This window comes from Netta rufina (genome assembly GCF_964035555.1).
Source record: "Netta rufina genome assembly, chromosome: 28".
NCBI lineage: Eukaryota > Metazoa > Chordata > Aves > Anseriformes > Anatidae > Netta > Netta rufina.
In genome coordinates this window covers 5958779-5976089 of record NC_140152.1, presented here as the reverse complement: position 1 = coordinate 5976089, position 17311 = coordinate 5958779, and the positions used below count along the sequence as shown (strand labels likewise).

General features: G+C 39.1%; 1 protein-coding gene across 2 annotated transcripts; it reads left to right on the top strand.

The window, feature by feature from the left end:
• The first annotated feature begins 38 nt into the window (after window positions 1-38).
• LOC311219508 (scaffold attachment factor B1-like) lies at window positions 39-17295 on the top strand. Of its 2 annotated transcripts, none has more exons than XM_084302662.1 (21): window positions 39-366; window positions 1200-1284; window positions 2804-2868; window positions 2954-3164; window positions 3860-3918; window positions 4579-4606; window positions 5505-6003; window positions 6426-6475; window positions 8756-8856; window positions 9873-10022; window positions 10115-10191; window positions 11178-11317; window positions 11655-11746; window positions 12130-12236; window positions 12872-13165; window positions 13446-13583; window positions 14104-14146; window positions 15496-15617; window positions 16361-16473; window positions 16593-16644; window positions 16931-17295. In XM_084302662.1, the coding sequence occupies exons 1-21, from the start codon at window positions 178-180 to the stop codon at window positions 17058-17060; spliced, it is 2745 nt and encodes a 914-aa protein (XP_084158788.1). In that variant the 5' UTR covers window positions 39-177; the 3' UTR covers window positions 17061-17295. The 2 variants fall into 2 exon arrangements, with proteins under 2 accessions (XP_084158788.1, XP_084158787.1); XM_084302661.1 differs by having other exon boundaries at window positions 40-366; window positions 2954-3160; window positions 3856-3918.
• The last annotated feature ends 16 nt before the right edge of the window (window positions 17296-17311 follow it).

Here is a 17311-nt window from a genome sequence, read left to right as displayed (position 1 = left end):
CGCCTTCCCCCGCCCCCCCTCCCCTCCGAGCCTGCGCGCAGCGGGCTCCTCTTCCCCCTCCCCTCAGTGCGTCTCGGCTTCCCCACCATTTTGTGCCGTGATCGCAAGGTTAGCTCCCCGCTCGCGCCGCGTCCTCTCGTGCGCTCGGGCTCGAGGCGGGATACCGAAGGGGCCGTGATGGCGGAAAGTCAACCCGCGGCCGGGCTGGGGGACTTAACCACCCTCGGCGGAGCCCCAGCTCTCGGCTCGGAACCCGAAACCCGGCGGCTGAGCGAGCTGCGGGTCATCGACCTGCGCGCTGAGCTCAAGCGCCGCAACCTGGACAGCGGCGGCAACAAGAGCGTCCTGACGGAGCGCCTCAGGAAGGTAGGGCGCGAGCCGGGGGGAGGGGCGCGCTGCTCATCCGGGCCCTTTGTTCCCTGCCCGAGGCCCCTCGGCGCACGCGCGCTGGCGACGCAGCCCGGCGGCGGGCGGGGGGGGGAGGGGGGCGCGGCCGCCATCGCAGCGGCGCCGCCGTCGTCTCCCGGCCCGCCGCTTCCCTGAGGCGCCGCGGAGTTCGTCCCCGTGTGGGGGCTGCCGGCAGCCCTGCCGTGGTGCTGCTTCCTGCCGTCCCGCCGAGCCCACCCGCGGCGTTCCTCGAAGCCGTTCCTTTGACGTGCGGTTCTCTGATCTCGCACCCCAAGCCCGCGGTCTCCCCCTTGCGTCCTTCCCCCGGCCCTTTCTCTTGCGTACTCTGCGCGCCCTTCACCCCGTTCGCCTCCCTGCCGAGGGTGTACCCCTTTTTGACAGACTTCTGCAAGGCCAGAACGGCGTCATTGGTCCTGGTTCCACTATGGCATCTAATAGACACGTTAAAGGGGGGGGAAAAAAAAAGAAAAAAAAAGTGTATGAGTTGCTGTAGTGGTTGTTGTCAGTTTTGGTTTTGTTTTGTTTCATTTTTTTTGTTTTTAGATAAAATGCTTATGCGCTGGATAAAGAGCCTTGTTTACAGATGGGGGAGGACTTCGCTCCTGACCCGTAGCTTGACTTGTCTGGGGGGGTTGTGTTATAGCACCTTATTGCGTGTGTGTCTGATGGCTGATGTGGCTGCCAGACTGCATGGTCTGAGCTAGAGAGAGATGCTGATATTTCCTTCTGACAGTCTTAAAAGTGCATACCAGCAAACAGTACAATAGATATTGTATTGCTGTCTCCAACAGGCAATTGAGGATGAAGGAGGAGATCCTGATGAAATTCCTGTGGCCTCAGAACTGACCAAAAGAATGCCAAAAAGAACTAGCAAAGGTACAGAGTCCAGACAAATACAGCTTCTGTATTTTATTGTAGCTGGAACTTAACAGTACAATGGTCATTCATTTTATTTTGCTGGGTTATGTAAAAAATAAAAGCTTTGTGCCTTTTATTTTGCAGAGAATGGTAAAACTCTGTTGCATTAGCACGCAAGGACAACAATAATAGAACAACTAGGTGTAGTTCCATCAGCACATCTTGAGACCTGTAGACAAGGACTTAAGTTGCAGGTGTTTCTCTACTTGCGACCAGGAATGCAGAATTGTGTTGGGACAGAGCAAGCAGCTGTGGTGTGAGCTCTCGCTGAAAGCTCTGCCAATGTATATTAATCTGGATCCACAACATCCCAGTTACTAATTTCTTTGCCATAACTATGCATGTAGTTTTTCTTTTTTTTTCATTGAAGCTCTTGAACCTCCATCATCACAACACGTTTTTAAATGCAAGAAATTACAGTAATTAGGAATAATCAAAAAGCACTGTTGCATAAATAAAAACAAGTATAAATTTTGTTAGTGTCATGCTTCGTCTTATAACTTTATTGTTTTGAAAAACTATTTTAAAACACTCTTTGTTGATTGAAGTATATTTTGCCTCAAGAACTTTAAATATTGATGTTGGTCATGTTACGTATGGCTTATTGTCATTGCTCATAGCCAGTTTTTGAAAGACACTTTCTGAAATTTATTTTTAATCTGCTTCCTTTAAGGTAACACGGGAGGGGAAAAAAAAGAGCAGCTGATTTTTAGCAGTGTTACAAATTTGCTGGTGACCAACGTGGCTGAACACAGTCAGTGTGTCCAAGATCTTAAACATGAAGATAAATTTTAAATCAGTTTAATTATTTAATTTCTTATATGAAAAGAGAGATGTGTAACATCACATGATGTGTAACAACACGTCTTTCTGAACGGAACACCTTCCTAGGCAATGCTGCCTTTTTAAGTCTTGGTAGTGTTGTGTCATGAGAGGTGCTTAGCTGTCGAAAAATAGAATAGAATAGAGTAGTTCAGTTGGAAGGAACCTGGAAAGATCATCTAGTCTTAACTGCTTGATGACTTCAGGGCTAACCAAAAGCTTAAGCATATTAATGAAGGCATTGTCCAAAAGCGTCTTGAACACCAATGTGTTAAGCATCAACCACTTCTAGGAAGTCTGTTTCAGTGTTTGACCACCCTCAGAGTAAAAATAAATTTCCTAATGTCCATTCTGAACTTCCCAAGTGCAGCTTTGAACCGTTCCCACATTTCCTGTCATGGGTGAACAGGGAGAAAGACCAGCACCTCCCCTGCTCGAGATGTTTCACCTAACTGGGCTACTTCAATTTCATGTTTATGCCATATACTTGTAGAGAGTGGTTAGTCTTCACTTACAGCCAGACAGACCTGGACTTCTGAATCAGGGTCTTAATGATTATTCATTGAAACAGTATTGACTAGATGATTCAGCAAAGAATTAATGTGTTACAAAATTTAGTCCTAGTTTTCACTTCAGTTACATCTTTTTTTTTCAGGAAGAAAACCAGAGGAGGAAGGTGCTGAAGACAATGGTCTAGAAGAAAACTCCAGAGATGGGCAAGTAAGTGAAACCAGGATTGCATTTACTAAGAATATGCATCATTTAAAAATCAATAAATAAACACCTACCTTTTCTGTTTCTATAGGAAGATATTGAAGCGAGTCTGGATACCTTACAAGATATTGACATGATGGATATTAGTGTGTTAGATGAAGCTGAAATAGACAACAGCAGTGCTGTAGACTGTGGAGAAGACTATAGTCCTGATAATATTCTTGATTCACTGTCTGATAATAAAGACAATGTTGATGCAGAAATGAAAGAACTTCCAGATCAGCTAACAGAAAATGAGGCAAGTAGAGGTCTTTGAGAATTTTAAGATATTTGATATGTAGATGGGCACATGAATGAGTTACTTCCATAAAATATAGGATATGCACATAATGTGGATACTGTTTCATTTTTAATAGTTCTTGTGTCCTGTGTTTGCTTGGGCCTATTAGAGGTTTAAAATGTTGACAAAGTCACAGCCTGCTTTACCTTGCAGTGACATCTTTGCTGTGAAAGAAGTGCAGTTAGTCTGGAATTGAAAGTAACGCGTTAGATAAGGGAGATTTTGGGGGCATTTCATTTTTTGGAAAGGTGGAAACCCAAGTCAACTTCACTTCTAGCTTATTTAAGTTAGAAAATAAATTTTTAAAATGGAGGGGGGGAGGGAAGAAATTGAAAAAACAGGTTATGCAAAATAACCAAAGAAACATGAAATCCCAGGCTTCCTTCTAAATCTGAGTAACTTTGAAGTATACAATATTATATTGAAATTAAAGGTAACTGGAAAAAATACTCTCCTGCTAGTATTTAATGATCAAGAATATTTATATGTTAGTCCTCTTGGGTAACATTCTTAACTAGCAATCGAGATATTCTAAGTATTGAAAAATATTTCTCATATTATTGCTGGGGAAAATGGAATTACAGTAGTATTTCTTAGTAAGCTAACCTTGCGTTTTGTAAGGAATGCTATAATTTCTTCTTTAATCTTTTTAGGAAGATTATGATGAAATTGAAAACAATGTAGATTCCTCTTCTTCTGATTTAATTGAAATGAAGGTAAATTGAAAATGCAACCATTTCAGATTGGTTTTTAATGCTATTCACTCTGTGACCATACTACAAAAAAGAAAATAACGACTAATATGAATTTTTAACAGAATCCAAGCCATTAGTAATCTTGCTTAGAGTACAGCCTGTCAAATGAGTGTTATGTTTGTTTTTTTTTTTTCCCTACTTTCCAGTCTGCTATCAAGACTTTGACTTTTCTCTCAAATAAAAATATTGTACTGTAAAGGAAACTGTGCCCCCACCAAAACAAAACGTATACCAAAAGTATTCTGATGAAACCATCCTGCTTGGGAGAAGTGATGTTTTAAAAATTAATATTTTAAAATTAAATATTTATTTATTTCTCCTGCTAATTACATGAAGTAGTATCTGGGTCTGATTTTCACTCTACTTGATGTGATACATAAGCCCCCTTTTGGTTTAATATTCCCAGTTATGAGGATAATAGTGGATGAAATTTTGGCTTTAATTTGACCAAACCTGCTTATATAAAATATTTATTTCCACTGGATGCTGAAAAGCAACACTAAATGCAGCAGTTGAACCGGTGTATTTTTAAATCTTGGAGTTGGGTTGGGGGGTTGGTATTATTCTCTGTTACAAAATAAATACTATAAAATTCTTATTCTGTGTTTATTTCCTGAACAGAAAACGGAGAAACTACACTTGGAGCCAGGTACTGTTAAAGAAAAGCATATTCCTGTCTTTTCAACTAATACTTTTTAAACCATTAACTATTTTAAAACAAACAAACAAACAAACGTATAATTTGCATTATTTTTATGGTGGACAACCCAGATCATGCAGGGTCATAGAGATTGGAAACCCAATCATATCCCCAGATCTGTGAAGTGATGCTTGTCATTTTTGAAATATTTTCAGTGAAATGAAATGGTTTAAAAACCTGTTAAACTACATAAATGGATTTAGAGAAGTTAATCACAGTTTAAGAGTTAAACATTCTACCTGTAAACAGATCTTGTGATATCGCACACACCTTAACTCTTTAGAGAGCAGTGAAAGCAGTAAAAAGCTATTTTAGGGCATTAAAAAGTAAAGATTAGTTACTGGATACAGAAGAAAGAAGAATTTCTTCATGGAAATTTCATACAGATACTTTTCACTTTCTGGACTGCAAACACACTCATGCACCATCAGAAGATGCCCAATTTTCGTGTTGGACTGTCTGCTAAAAGAATTTCACAGAAATTTAAAAATTGAACTCTCAGTGCATTGATATGTTCAGTTAAGCATCTTGGACTTTGGAAGCTAACTAGAGAAGAAACAGAGCTGAACGATTTCATGAAGAATACCAAGGATCAGCCAGAAGGTTTTTGTTAAATCTGTGGGGACGTTTTTCTTCCCTGTTAACATTTTAGGGCTGATAAGGTAGTTTGTCAGACTGCAGTTAGCATAGCACTTTTAACACTGTGTACACTAGGGTTTTCCAATCTCTGTGTAGCTTAGAAGTTCTCTTGGTGTTAGTGTGGCAGCCATGCCAGTTCCACATTTGTGATTGCTGTATTTCCCTGGTGATTAAATCTTGTGCCATTCTATTCCTGTTAAATCCGTAGAAAATGAGAAAATACTCGACATTTTGGGGGAAACTTGTAAATCTGAACTACTTAACGAAGAAACTTCCGAAGTGGAGCAGCCACATGCACAGGAAGCAAGTAACGTGGTGCCAGGCAAGAGGCTAGCAGAGGAAGAGGATGTTCTTGCTGCCGCTCAGTTGGAGGAAGATGCTTTAGATTTGGACAGCAAATCGGCACAAGCTGTGTCAAGGAAGGAGGCAAAGCGTTTAGTTGTAGCAAAAGGGGAGAGAAGTGAACAGACAATAGAGGAAGAGAAACTGGACTCTGAATCTTTAGTATTAGAGACCCTAAGCGATCAGAGTAGCAAACGATTCCAAGGCCTGGAAGCCTCTAGTGGGGAAACAGCGGAAAAAGGCGCAGGTCCTGAAGGCAAAGATAGCAAAGAAGATGCCAAGAAAACAGAAGACAAAGCTAATTCTGAGGAATCCCCTGCTACTAGAGAGTCCTCAACCAGTGAGGGCGGTGATCAGAAAAAGAGGTTTGTTTTTTCTCCGTTATAGACCAGATGCTATCTTTTTTCATTGGTCGTTAAGTGATGCGAATAAGCTGTTTCCTTCAATTGGCCACCAAGACTCATGAAATTGTAGCCTATTCCTAAAGAATCTGTTTTATTTCTCCTTGTGCAGACTTTTTTAAACGCAGGGGGTTTGATTTCTTTCCTTCCTCAACCTTCAAAGGTTGTTTTCTTAAATTACTGTTATTTGTAAACTTCTTCCTAATATAAGTCTGTTTAAGAATCTGACCTCCCTTATTTCTTGTCAGATTTCTTAAATCAAGTATATAAAGGTGTGTTTTTGTTTACAACGTATTTTCTGGTAGGTATTTAATTTTAGCATTTTTAATAATTTATAGTTAGTCATTATTCTCTCTGACTTGAATAACGGGATGTTTTGTCTTTAGCCCTGTTGAGGAGGACAGAGATACAAAGATAATCTCAAAAGATGAGAAAGGTATGTTTATTTTCAAAAATAACGTTTGAAAAAAATATTGATTGGTGAAGCAGTATTTGTATTGGACGGAGTGTTTTGGCATGAGAGTGTTGGAATCTGTGCAATTATTAAATATCATGTTACATTTTTTTTCTGAACTTCTAAAAATGCAATTACAACAAACATTTTCCTTTTATATAAGGATATCTGTGTCGCACCCTTTTGTTTTTTATCTTGATCTCCAAAGGTAGATGTTAATACGTGGCAAATATGTCCTTCATTACACTGAAGATACTTACCAACAGCAGTTAGTGAGTTAAGAGCCTTTATTGATTGTTTGGTTTGCTATATACTTGTGATTCTTTATACAATCTTCTGTTTTGTGAAAATAATTTTAAATCTGGTATTCATGTATTTAAATGGCACTGAAACATACAACTTAATGTTGTCTTCCAATTAAATTTATGTTATTAAATCTTTATCCACTCAGATCCTATTTACAGTGCAAATTTGCACAATAAACAAGATGTAAATTTCTTGATCAACAGTGCCAGGTGGGGTCTTGCCTGCTTCTTCTTTTCATCGTACTTCCTTGTTTTAATATGTCAGGCTGCTGAGTCTTCGTAGCTCACCCTTCTTTTCTTTTCTGTCTTGCCCATCCAGGGCAGAAAACTTAGAACTGGCTGTTAAATTCTGCTCACCTGATGCTGGCAAGTAGTTCAGTACAACAAGCATGGAATTCCCATAATTTCTTATGATCATCAAGAAATTAATTGAGATCTGTCTACTGAGTGAAAAGAAAGGAATTGTTTGGTTTTTGTTAAGTTTTACAACACAGTGTGAGCTCATCGTCAGCTGCTTTTTCCAAGATTCTGGATTATGCTTATCTGTACAAGCTACCAGACCTTGCCATCAGCTCCATTAGGATCTGTTTACCTCTCATCTGAACTCCATCAGGATCTGTTTACCTCTCATCTGTATTGTTTTATTCTCTTATTTTGGAATATTTAAAGAACCATTGAAAGGACTCTCATTTACCAAAGGACTTAAGGGTTTCTGGGGAGGGGGGATAACTTGGAAAACTCTTCTAGAAGTTTCTAGAAGTCCTCCCTTGTTTTCAAGTCATTCCCTTGGGTCCTATCTCTGGTCACCAGAGAGAAGAAATCAGTGCCTGCCTCTCCACTCCCCCTTGTGAAGAAGTTGTAGACCATGATGAGGTCTCCCCTAAAATCTTATTTTCCCGGCTGAATAATCTAAGTAACTTCAGGCGCTCCTCATCTCTCTTCCCCTCTAGATCCCTTACCATCTTTGTTGCCCCAATAATAACAGAATGTTTTTTAAAGATTTAAAGATTTTAATTTAAAGATTATTCCCTGGTTTTATCTTGTTTTGTTTCCAATAGTACATTTATCAATAAAAGAAGAATTCAACCAGGAATCAGTGAAATCATGGAAGAGCTGGTCAGACTTGCTTGTCACAATTTATGGAGATGCTCCTGAGTCAGTCACATACCCAGATATCTGGGAAATGAGGAACCATCTCTCACTGTCTAAGATACGTTTACGAGTGCCAGAGTTTAACTTGGCCCCTTTTTAATCACTAGGCCATGGATTTTCAAGTACCTATGTGTTTATAATACTGTTTTTCCATTTTGGGTGCCAAACTGGGAAAGTGTTCTGTAGTTCTTGCATAGCTGAAGAATAGTTGCATAGTTGAACAATGGTCTTTTCTGACTCCAGTAACTGAAGTCATATGTGAACCATTCATACCCCAGCTGTGGAATGCATGTAGGCAGACATTCAGGAAGAGATTTTCTTGCTTTTATGCTGATTTTTTTTGCTTGAGAGGTACAGTTAATCTGCATCCTGCCGTCATTCCTTAAGAATTGAGGAGCTAAAGGCAAGACATGAGCATATGTGGGTACTATCACAGTTCCCACAACCCTAGCAGGTCTTCAGCCTTCTCCTGTAAGTGCAAAGTTACTGGGATCTATCCTTACACATTCTGAACAGCCACAGTAATTTTAGAGATGCTATAGTCTGGTTTCTTTCTCAAGGAATGATCTGACATACCTCTGTTGCACAGAACAAAGCCTGTAGTTCCATTTTAAAGATTCTGGATTTTTAATACTAGTTGCCTTCAGGAATGTGAATTATTGGGAGATGACCGTTACGCTTTACATTTCCTTTGCTCTGTGACTTAAAAAATAAGATTTGTGGAACTGTTCCTTTTAAAATCAGAAATCATTGAAATAATTAGGATTTGAGGTGTGTATGTGTGTTTGTTTGTTTTCCTGATTAGGTCGCACTGCCAGCAGTTCTGGTAGAAACTTTTGGGTGAGTGGACTTGCTTCTACTACCAGAGCTACAGATTTGAAGAATCTGTTTAGCAAATATGGGAAGGTAAGGGTCTTCCTGTGTTTGTGTCCTGTCCCCTCCCCTTTAACTGTCTTAAGACTTTATATGATTTTGTCACTACAAATGTCAGTGGGATAACAGGAAAATAGCCTGCACAAGTCCATGCCAAATGACTGCTGTTTTATTTTATCTCTTACTTCCAAACGAAAGAAAAATCTTTTTTCCAGTCCCTATGTAAACAGCCAATCATTGTTGATGTATTTTTCTGTGTCCTGTGATGTAGTATAGTATCTTTGCTCACTGGAAGTTCACAGTAAACAAAGAACACTTATTTATTAAAGACATACTTAGGACTAAGTTGAGAAAAGTTGGCAAGTTGAATATGAGTCAACGGTGTGGCCCGGCCACCAAAAGAGCCAATTATAGCCTGGGATTCGTCAGGCACAGCACTACTAGCCAGTTGAGGGAAGGGATTGTCCTGCTGTGCTTTTGTGTGGCCTCAGCTCGTGTACTGTGTGCAGTTTGGGGCACCACGGTATAAGAAGGGCATAAAACTATCAGAGGGTGTCTGCAGGAGAGCAAAGAAGATTGTGAAAGGTCTAGAGGGAAAGATGTGTTAGGAGCGGCTGAAGAAAGATGTGTGAGGAGAGGCTCTTCAGCCTAAAGAGACTGAGTGGTGACAACTTTGCAGCCTTACAGCTTCCTCATGAAGGGAATCAGCATACACCGATCTTCTCTCTGGTAGCCATTAATGCGACCAAGGGAACAGTGTGAAGCTGCATCAGAGGAGGTTTAGTTTGGATAATAGGAAAATGTTTTTCACTGAGAGGGTGTTCGGGTACTGGAACAGGCTTCCCAGGGCAGTGGTCATGGCACTGAGCCTGCTGGAGTTCAGGAAGCTTTTGGACATGTTTTTTGATTTTTGGGTGGTCCCCTGCAGGCCCAGGAGTTTGACTCGATGATCCTTATGGGTCCCTTCCAACTCCAGATATTCTACAATTGTACTTGTTAAATGGTGGGCATTCATTACGGTGAGTGTAACGTATCTTTATTTTGGAAAGGTGGTTGGTGCAAAAGTGGTCACCAATGCTCGCAGCCCTGGTGCTCGCTGTTACGGCTTTGTTACGATGTCTACAGCTGAGGAAGCAACAAAGTGTATTACTCACCTCCACAAAACAGAGTTACATGGGAAAATTATTTCTGTAGAAAAAGTGAGTATTGATCCTCAAAGATATCTCATTACCATTGCATTGTACAAATAATTGAAACCACAATCTCAGCTGATGTGCAAAATAAATTTCAGGCAAAAAATGAACCTGCTGGGAAGAAGCCAACTGAAAAAAAAGAGAACGAGGTGAAGAAAGAAACAGTCAGTGAGAGGTACTGTTTGAAAAATCCTGTGTTCAGAGGTTTTGCTGTTCTTCAGTTTATGTTGATTTGTCAGGAAAAAATCACAGTAAGAATTTCTGTGACAAAAAGATTTTCTGTGACAAAAAGTACATTTTTCTAACTCTTACTACAAGATTGCTCTTGATGTTCCATGTCTAACTTAGTTGTTTCTGTTACATGCTTTAAGGTAGGCATTGGAAGGGTTGCATTTGCAAGCATACCTTTTCATTTAAATGTTTGTTGTTGTTTTTTTTTTCTGGTACGGACTGGTGCTTTTGTGTCATAAACCTACAGGATATTTGAAATTTTTGATTGATACGTTGCTGTTTCCTCATTACATTAGAGAACAGGGCTTTATCATGTTGATGTGATCGCAGTGAAACATCAGTTGCCCAAGATCATGTTTCCAGAATGCGTTCCTCTTCAATGTTATGCTATTTCTTGCTTCAGAACTACTTAAAGTAGCTGAAAAAAGACACTATAAAAGAGTGAATAAAACACTAATTATCTTTAATAATATTCTTGAGGTGTAACACCTATTAAATGCTAGTTGCTGAGAAGTTTTTGCCTTCATTTCACCTAGTCCTTGGGAAGGCTTGCCTGAGCGCTAGTGTTAACTTACTGGTGGCTTGGCAGTTGCACTGCAAAAGTGGTTCACGTTTACATTTCATAACTGTCGTGTCTTATAAGAATCTTTGTGGGCATTAAGCACCTAGTAGTGTGATTTATTTATTTTATTTTCCTTTTGCCTCCAGTTGAGATATCTGAATCTCAGCCGTGTTTTTATGATAACTGCACAGCATGGTCTGATTGTCTTACATTATGGTGGAAAAAGTTGTAGAAAGAAGTCTGTGGGAATTTAACTATGTCTATCTTAACAAATCAGAATTCTACTTTGTTAATATGTTGCTAGCATCTTTCTTTAATTTTTTCTCTTACTCTGTATCAGTCTAATCTATATCAATATCTATTTATAGACCAGGCAGTATTAAAAGGGATGACAAATCTGACCAAAAGGATGATTCTAAAAAGACTGAAGACAAAGATGAAAAAGAAAAAAAAGATAAAGATGAACTGAAGCCTGGTTCATCAGATCAACCTAAAACTAACAAATCAGGTAAATTGTCTATTCTGTTTTCTTAGAATAAAAGATACGGTTAAATATAAACAATTAATTATAGATAGTTGTTTCCAGAGTCTATCAATATTCTAGAATGATTTCAGGTTCTAACTTGGAAGTCCAGATAGTGTAATGGAGGGCTGTTGACATTTTATCAGCCTTAACAGAAACGCTTGGAAGAGGTGTAGTGAAAAAATGCTTTTTGAAGAGAGATTTCAATGCCTATTTTCACATTGCAGAGGAGGTAGCTTCTAGCATAGAAACGTGTGGTGTATGCTATGCAGTTTGACTATCTTTTTTCCACCTCTTTCTGCTCAACCTCTGATTTATATAGGAAGTAAAGGAACAGAGAGAACTGTAGTAATGGATAAATCCAAAGGAGAACCTGTTATTAGTGTGAAAACATCAGCTGCATCAAAAGACAGAGTAAGTAACATTTTTGCATAGGAAACATGATGTATAAATTCTCCTTCAAAACAGATAATGAATCCCACAAAGATACATCTCTCTACACTTGTCTTACTGATCTGTCTAATCAGAGTTTCTATAATCTGGATTTAGATCTTAATTAGTCGAATACTTCTCATACAGCTGATATATGCTCAGCAATGAAATCATGCCAAACTAAATGTGGGAAGGTAAGTACTGTGTTGTTATGTGTCTGCAGTGTTTAGGAAAAAAAAAGTTGGGGCCAAGCTTTGAGACTTGGTATGTATGAATGGAAACAGAGCGTTGTGTACTGCTTGTAGTAGTTGTCCTTTTATAAATGTACTCCATTAAGTTTTTCTGTACTTCAATATTAAATACAGAGCATTAAGAGCCAGGATCGCAAATCAGAGAGCAGAGAGAGACAAGGCATTGTGCCATTTGACAAAATTAAAGCACAGCGAAAAATGAGAGAGGCAGAACAGCGCCGGTAAGAGCAACAGTTAAATTGTTTTAAGTGTTTTTTGTTTTTTGTTTTTTTTTTTTCCATAGAATTAATGCAATTTTCTTTTAATTAAACTGTCTAAGAGTTTGTTTTATTTATTTTTTTTTCACTTGTCATTTGTTATATGTGTGTGGATCACATACCTACTGAACTGGGAAGGTATGGATTATTGACTATTAATAGTGAGCTTGAGTTTGTTTGGGAAGAAAATGCAGTTTCTTTTTTGGTCTTCTTCCATTCTCTAGATTTAGATATTCAGCTCTCCTTAGCTGAGCACATGTTATAGTAGAGGTGAAATAATCATTCTAAACTTACCACACTGAAATACATAGGGAAAGAACAGGAGAAAGGTTGTCTTCCTCAGAATATTCTCCTGAAATTCCCCTGACCATATAGGATTATTTGCCCCAAAGGTGGGTTTTGTGGGAGTAATAAGATCACTCTCTAAATATAAGTAAGCAGTGCGTACACTGAGTGTCTTCCCTTACTGCCCCACACCCCAGAACTAATTTACAGGAGCTCACACAAGTTTGCAGTCACTCTGGTTTAAACTTTCCCCATTTTTACTTCCTTTATTTGTTGAAGTATCAGATCTGTAACCTTTCATTCTGTTAAAATAGTACACGTGAGCGTCGGGAGAGACAGCAGCATCTGCAAACTATCCGGGAACGTGAGGAAAGGGAGAGGCTTGAGATTGCTCGTGAAAGACTGGAAATTGAAAGGCAGCGTCTTGAACGAGAGCGAATGGAAAGAGAGAGACTGGAGAGAGAACGGATGCACATAGAGCATGAAAGGAGAAGAGAACAAGATCGCATTCAGAGAGAAAGAGAAGAGTTGCGACGCCAGCATGAGCAACTGCGCTATGAACAAGAACGTCGGTCTGCAATGAGAAGACCATATGACATAGATGGCAGGTAAAGCCAACTAATGCAAGTGGTACAAGCAGAGAACGTTTTGCTGCTAGGTTGTGTCTCGTCAGCCTGCGCTATGAAAAACTCTCCATATAGACTCAGCTTCAGTTAATCTGCTGTCATTGTCTGCACTGAGATGATAGTGTGTGAAAACCTCCAAATATCCTGATTTTTTTCTGCTGCCTTTTTGAACTTATGTGCTTTTGGTTTGCATAGTGTGGAGGGAAGGAACAATATCAAAAGTTATTTAACCTGACTAAAATTAATGTACCTTTTATTTCAGGAGAGATGATCCATACTGGCCAGAAGCAAAACGAATGGCAATGAACGATAGGTACCATTCAGATTTTGGTCGCCAGGATCGCTTCCATGACTTTGATCACAGGGATCGTGGCCGTTATCAAGACCATTCAATAGACAGGTTGTTGTCTTACCCCCACTGTGTTGTTTGAAATCAAGGGGAAAAAAATTATTTGATGTCATATTTTGCTGCTTTTTCTTCACTGTATGTTTATTTTGCATTTCATTATTTTAAGCATAATTTAGTGGCTGTGGACTTCAGCTGTGGTTTAAGCATGATTCAGTGGCTGTGGCCATATGCAACCATGAAGAGATCTGTGCCATGAATTAAACTTTCTGGCAGACTTTGTTCAGAGTGTTATGCTTATAACACTGTTTGACAGATTTGTAGGATTCTAAAAAAAAAAAAAAAAAAAAAATCTAAATAATATTGTAGGTACCTAGTGTCTTAGCAGAGAATATTCTGTTTCATACCTTAGAATTAAATGTGTCAGAACTTCTGTATGTTCCTGCTGTTTTTCAGATTTCTCATTTTTCATCTGTAACAACACCAATTTTTTTATCGGTGTTGTTACACACATACTATTATATACTGCTGTATGTTTTACTACCATGGTCTGATTTTAATTGCCTGTTTGTAGGAGAGATGGATCAAGGACAATGATGGGAGATCGGGATGGACAAGTGAGTTGCTTTATAAAGCTACAAAAATAACTTCCTATAAATTGGTTTTCCATAGTGTGATTCAAACCAAAATTTAGTAGTTAATAAGTAAATCATAATGCCAGAAGTATGTATGCATAACAAGGTTGTCTCATTTTCATTAGTAAGAAGAAATGTACTTCAGAAACATGCTATGTAAGATAGTTACTCTAGTACTCAGTAAACAAAACAAGTGAAGTATGTCAAACTAGATTATAGAAGAGAGAGCTATAGAGAAGGCAAAAGTACAGGAACACAAAATTTACAAGGTAGTATGGAAATAACAGCAAAACTAGCGTATTCACGTGCTTTTGGGATCTGAGGGGAAATGACCTTCAGGACATGCTCAAGCAGTGAGAGATGAATGTTGTGGAATCGTGGAATGCTCAACTGCCCTTCATTGATGGCTAAGCGTCAGATTGTAGATTCAGAGAGACCTGGACAGGCAGGAGAATTCAGCAAAGAAGAATTTTATTCAACAAGAAGAAATAAAGTCCTGCCACTGAAGAGGAATAATGCTGTGTACCAGTGCAGACTGAGGACCAACCAGCTGGAAAACAGCTCTGCAGAACAGGACTTCAGACATCCTGGCAGACAACAAGCTGATTGTGAGACAGCAGTGCATCCTCACAGCAAAGGTCAATAGCATCCTGGGCTACATCAGGAAAAATGTTGCCACAGTAGGTCAAGAGAGGTGATCATTCCTCTCTATTTAGCACCGGTGAGGCCACATTTAGAGTACTGTATCCCAGTACTGAGTCCCCACAACAAGAAAGAACAGAACTTGATGGAGCAAATGCAGCACAGGGTCACAAAGGTGATTAAAGGCCTGAAGCATTTTTCCTGTGAGGAGAGGCTGATAGAGCTGGGACTGCTCAGTCTGAAGAACAGAAGATCCAGGGGGTATCTTCCAGTATTAATTGCTACCTAATGGGAGGCTATGGAGAAGATGAAGCCAGGCTGTTCTCAGTAGTGCCTAATGGAAGACAAGAGTCAACAGGCATATGGAAACACGTAAAATTTCATCTGAAGGAAAAAGGAGAAGAAAAAAAAAAAACACCTTATTTAAACTGTGAACGTGGTCTAACACTGGAACAGGTTGCATAGGGAAGTTGTAAAGGCTCTAGCTGTGGAAGATATTCAAAACCCGAGGATGGTCCTGGACAGCCTGCTTTGGCTGACCCTTTCTGAGTTAGGAAGGTTAGACTAGATGGTCTCAGGAAATGCCTTGCATCCTAAACAATTCTGAGATTGAATAATTATGGCCAAGCAATTTTCAAGAACTATAGAGTCAGTTAGGGGCACTCATATAAATGTTCTTTGCTTTTTAGCATTATCCAGATGAGCGCCATGGAGGACCAGACCGTCACTCACGAGACTCTCGGGAAAGTTGGGGTAGCTATGGATCTGACAGAAGAATGAGTGAAAGTAGAGGGATACCCCCACAGTCACGGTCAGTACATTTAACTGAAAATATTTTTTTCTTGTGCATCTAGTGAATATTTTCGTATGTGAAAGTGTAATGTGGTTTATGAAAGTACAATTATTTTTTTCCAAGTTCCACTCCTGAGTTTGTTCTCTTTTGGAGGGGACTACAGTTGAGTAGCTCTCTCAGCTTGCCTTGTATATTGAAATACGTATCTTGGCATGATTTTTTTAAAGTAACTTCTTATCTGAAATTCCTCATGTTTTCAATTAATTTTACTTAACATTTCTGTCAAAGCTTGACATTTTCAGGGTAGTGGTTCTTACAAGGTTTGTAGTTGCTGACAGCACCATCCTGTCAGATGTTTGAAAAGAACACCAGTCAAGGAAATGCTTACAGGATGAGGAGAGGCTGTTATTGTGTGTATTGTGGATTTTTTAATAAACACTATGAGTAAGCCAGCTTATAGAAAACACCATAAACAAATTGACTGGTCAAAACCACGATCTAGGATTGTTTGGAGGAAACGAGGACACCAGCGTAGCATAAACCCGATGGGGAAAAAAAAAAATCTATTTTCATATTTGTCCTCAGAGAGATTGGGATTAAAGGTTTATTACTGAGATTAGACTAAATAGATAATATAAGATTGGCATATACCTTGGTAAATTATTGTAATAAATTTGTGACACAAGTGTTTTCACTTGAATTTATTTTGTGTGTTCTACCTACCTAATGTGAAAAGGTATGATTTTTAATACTTTTTGCAGGGATGGACGTGACTGGGGAGATCATGGTCGAAAGTTTGAAGGACATCAAGATCGTTCATGGCAGAGCAGTGTGGATGGAGGAATGATAGGACGGGATCATGAGAGATGGCAAGGTATGCTTCTTGCACAACAGCTCATTAGGTGTAGTACTTACAGCAGAAAATACAGGCATTATCCTTGGAGATGAAGTAAAATTTACCATGGATTAAAAGGAATTATTTTTTTTTTTAAGGTGGAGGTAGAGGGAGACCTGGCCATGTGATGCATCGTGGAGGAATGTCAGGGTAAGAAGTTTAAAAAGAGCAAAGCGTTTCTTCATGTTAGTTCTTGTCCTTTTTAAGGTGTGTCTCTTGTATTTAACTTAACCGAAAAAAAGCATTTTATGGGAACATCAGTTATCTAATTTATTTAAATCTCAAGGAATAATAAAGTGTTCCTGTGGTTCTTACATAGTACATCTTGAAGAGAACAAAATTGCACAAGAAGTATTAAAAAAAAAGCCACCCACTATTTCAATCTGACTACTGGAGACACAAGAAAAAAAATAAAAACTTCTGAATCACTTTCTAGGCGTGGAGGTTTCATCCAAGGTGGCAACCAAAGTCAGATGATGCATGGAGGAGGAATGCAAGGAGAAGGATTTGCTGGCCAGGAGAGAGCAAGCAGACCCAACGATCCCCGTTTCAACCGTCGCTATTGAATGTTTTAATTTTTAATGCAAGGTGGCAACTGAAATGAATTTGTCACCCAGGGTTACTGTTAATTGTAACTTAAGGGTTACTGTAAGTGTATTTTTTTTAAAGCTGCTGCCATATTATGTCACTCAATCCAATGTGAACTCATTTGTTTTTGTAATGTGTTGTTCATATCCCATTTTAAATGTCTGTTAATGAAGCATTCCATTTTCCATAAATAAAAAAAAAGTTTACAATTAATTGTTTTGTTTCAGTA

Bases quoted from the DNA above. Each gene is read 5' to 3' on its own strand.
- LOC311219508 (XM_084302662.1), top strand. From the start codon at position 178: ATGGCGGAAAGTCAACCCGCGGCCGGGCTGGGGGACTTAACCACCCTC. The intron at 367-1,199 runs GTAGGGCGCGAG...TGTCTCCAACAG, and splicing joins TGACGGAGCGCCTCAGGAAG to GCAATTGAGGATGAAGGAGG. The intron at 10,192-11,177 runs GTACTGTTTGAA...ATCTATTTATAG, and splicing joins AAAGAAACAGTCAGTGAGAG to ACCAGGCAGTATTAAAAGGG.